The sequence below is a fragment of the Ambystoma mexicanum genome, chromosome 1p, assembly GCF_040938575.1.
Source record: "Ambystoma mexicanum isolate Mex_15411 chromosome 1p, UKY_AmexF1_1, whole genome shotgun sequence".
In the NCBI taxonomy this organism is placed as follows: domain Eukaryota; kingdom Metazoa; phylum Chordata; class Amphibia; order Caudata; family Ambystomatidae; genus Ambystoma; species Ambystoma mexicanum.
The window spans coordinates 399,128,305-399,131,556 of NC_090921.1; the positions used below are offsets into that span (position 1 = coordinate 399,128,305).

Sequence of the window (3,252 nt, forward strand, 5' to 3'; positions counted from 1 at the left end):
TCCCCATGAGGTAGGGCTATCTCTTTCCTGAATAGTTCGACTCAGACCTATATTGTACAGGTGTATCCGAGGTAGGGGAAACCCCTAACACAAGCATACAGTGGATTGATTAAAGAGACAATAAAAACATTGTGAAATGCAACTTCAATCTCTATCCTGCCATGCAAGATTAATGCATTGCACACAACTGAATGATTCATTTATCGGAAAAACACATTGATGGAATAGGCCACAAAACATGGAGACACTGTTCGCAATGGGCGAGTGAATATTCACTCTGGGCGAGTAAGAAAGACTGTTTGAATTTAGAGAATTGGCTTTAATTAATAATAGCAAGTGACGTGTATGTCTAGCTACTAGCTTATAACGAGCATTTATAAAAGTATCTTTCTTTACAAAACTATTTACATAGGATGCTAAAGTGGCTAAAGAAGAAAAATGCTCCAGCTACATCTATGGAAACAGCTCAAAAGAGCTCAGATGTCAGAGTAGAAGACCCAGCAGTGGCTGAAAATCTAGGCGGGGAAAGCAACTTTAGTCCAGTGCCTGCAAGTAGAACAGATGAAATGCTTAAGGTACCTGAGAAAAAAAGAAAAGTACCCCCTGAAGAGGTTATGCCAGTGATGATAGAAGCTTCCGATGAGAGAGACAGTGTAATGGACCTGGTCCTTGGTGAAGAGGAAAATGTGAGGGAGGAGGAGGAAAGAAGTGAGCATCCTGATTGCTGGTCATGGGAACAGTATGAAAATAAATGCAAAGAATACCCTTGGCTTACTTCTTCCAAAGGGAAGCTTGGATGTAAAATCTGTAGGGAAGTTAAAAATCTTGGAACAGAAACAAGTCAAGGTGTGCATTTCTCTCTGGAATGGGTGAATTCTTCAGTCAGCTCGTATGGTCCCACTAAAGAGAAACAACACAGCGCCCTGCGTAAAAAAATGTATCTCCATAAGAGCAGCGCTTGCCATTTGAAAGCAGTGGCCATTTTAGATGTAAGGACTTGTGAATCCATTACTCAGTTAAATTCCAGAATGCAAGTTAAATTATATGAAGACACATGCCGTGTATTTAGAAGTGCCTACAAAATAGGTAAACATGAACGTCCTTTTACTGATCTACCATTGGATGTAGATGTTCAAAGAATGAATGGTGTTGATTTGGGAAGAGTGTTGCATTCTGACCACAGCTGTGCTGACATTATTGAGCACATAGCAACCACGATGAGGGCAAAACTGGTTCACCATATCTTGCAAAATGAATCAAAAATATCTGTATTAATAGACGAATCCACCACCTTCAGTAAACTAACAACTTTAATTATTTGTATACGAGCATGCATTGAGAAGGAGGATCCACCTTTGACCTTTTTCTTGGACCTTGTTGAACTGCCTGGTACTTCAGCAGAAATAATTTTTGTTAAGTTATTGGCATGCTTGCAGAGTTATGGCCTTACAGATGACTATCTAAGAATGCATTTGATTCAGCTAGTGACTGATGGGGCTTCTAACATGATAGGAAGAAAGTCTGGTGTAGGAACACTACTTAAGATTAAGTATCCACAGTTGACTATTTGGCACTGTGCTAACCACAAATTAGAGCTTGCGGTTGGCGATGTTTCAAAAGAAGTCACAGGGATTAATCAACTTAAGATTTTTTTTGACAAGCTGTATGCAACTTACCATGCCTCCCCAAAAAATCAGCGCGAGCTAGGGGAATGTGCAGCACAGGTAGAAGTGAGGCTTCTCAAAATAGGAAAGATTTTAGATATACGTTGGGTGGCCTCCAGCGAAAGGTCAGTAAAGGCTGTGTGGAATAATTATAAAGCTCTAAATAAGCATTTTGGTGAATCTTCTTGTGACACAGCGAGGAGTGAAACTGAGCGTAACAAATACTGTGGCTTAAACAGAATGTTAACATCTACAGTATTTGTGGAGAACCTGGGGATAATGTTCGATGCCCTGACAGAACTGGGTGACTTATCCAGACAACTGCAGCGTCGTGACATGACATTATATGAGGCAGACAGAATAATCCAAACGCATATTTATGTCTTTGAATCAATGGCATTGTCACCTGGGCCTTATGCTACAGCTACAGCTACTGCTGTCGAACAAATGAAATGTAATGGGATACAACTGCAGCACAGTAACACCAAAGGTTGTATTAGCATATCAAGAGCTCAGTTCTTTAGGAGTTTGACAAATAATATTTGCCAAAGAATGACAACAGCAACAGCATCAAATCTTTCAAAGAATACCTCCAACAGAGAGGGAGAAATTGAGTACAAACAGCTGATAGATGCAATGAAGCTTCTGAACCCACATTATTGGCCCATTCCTGTGGATATTCAGTATGGTGATGCTGATTTGCAGGCATTTTGTGATAAGTTACATGTTTTTGATGCCCGACAGTACATAAACGCTTTCAGGGATTACAAACAAAACAAAGATTGCATGATACCTATACAATTGAAACCTTTAGCAAGAATTGTGGAAACATTTTCCACATCCACTGCTGATTGTGAGCGTGGCTTTAGCGTGATGAATGATGTGCTTACCCCATTGCGCAATAGGATGTCAGTTACTAGATTGTCCTCTGTAATGTTCTTAAAAATTGTTGGGCCTCTTGTGACAGAGTTTATCCCAGACTGCTACGTAAGGAAATGGTTGCAAAAAGGCAGGAGAAGCGCTGATGCCTCAAACTGTATGGCTCGCAGACAAGTTGTTAATGAATCAGCTTATAAGCAAATCTGGAACGTTCTGGCCAGTGAATAATTTTTACTTTCTGAGCACAAGTTCCCTTTGCAACAAAACAATTCTGAATAAAGGTCCCTTAGCATCAGCGTACATGGAATACAACACAATATCATTGCACTCTGTACCAATATTTAAATACATATTTAAATGTAAATTACAATATTTATTTTGATAGTTTTGCTGTATATATTTATGTCAGTACTACTGCCTATAAGCCTAATTAACAGCTGCCTCCGCTTGAAGTGTAAAATAAAATGTAATTCAACTATTAAGTTAGCATGTTGTTGAATGAGCCAAGTTCATATGTATTGTTCAGCTGCTACAGCTTTAGGTTGACAAGGCAGTACTCGCCTGTAATACTCTGAGCAGCACCAATCAATGAAGCCGAACCTACATGCTTTTTCTAGAGCCAGCCGTGCAGTTCTTATCATCCAAAATCAAGCCCTAAATGGATTTATAGTACTATCTTTTCCTTTTCTTTGAATGGATACCTATGCAT

The 3,252-nt window shown here is 39.5% G+C and overlaps 1 protein-coding gene across 1 annotated transcript; it reads left to right on the forward strand.

Moving 5' to 3' along the window:
• The first annotated feature begins 413 nt into the window (after positions 1-413).
• Positions 414-2,771, forward strand: LOC138487256 (E3 SUMO-protein ligase KIAA1586-like). Its single transcript, XM_069613891.1, has one exon. The coding sequence runs from the start codon at positions 414-416 to the stop codon at positions 2,769-2,771; it is 2,358 nt and encodes a 785-aa protein (XP_069469992.1).
• Positions 2,772-3,252: the final 481 nt, after the last annotated feature.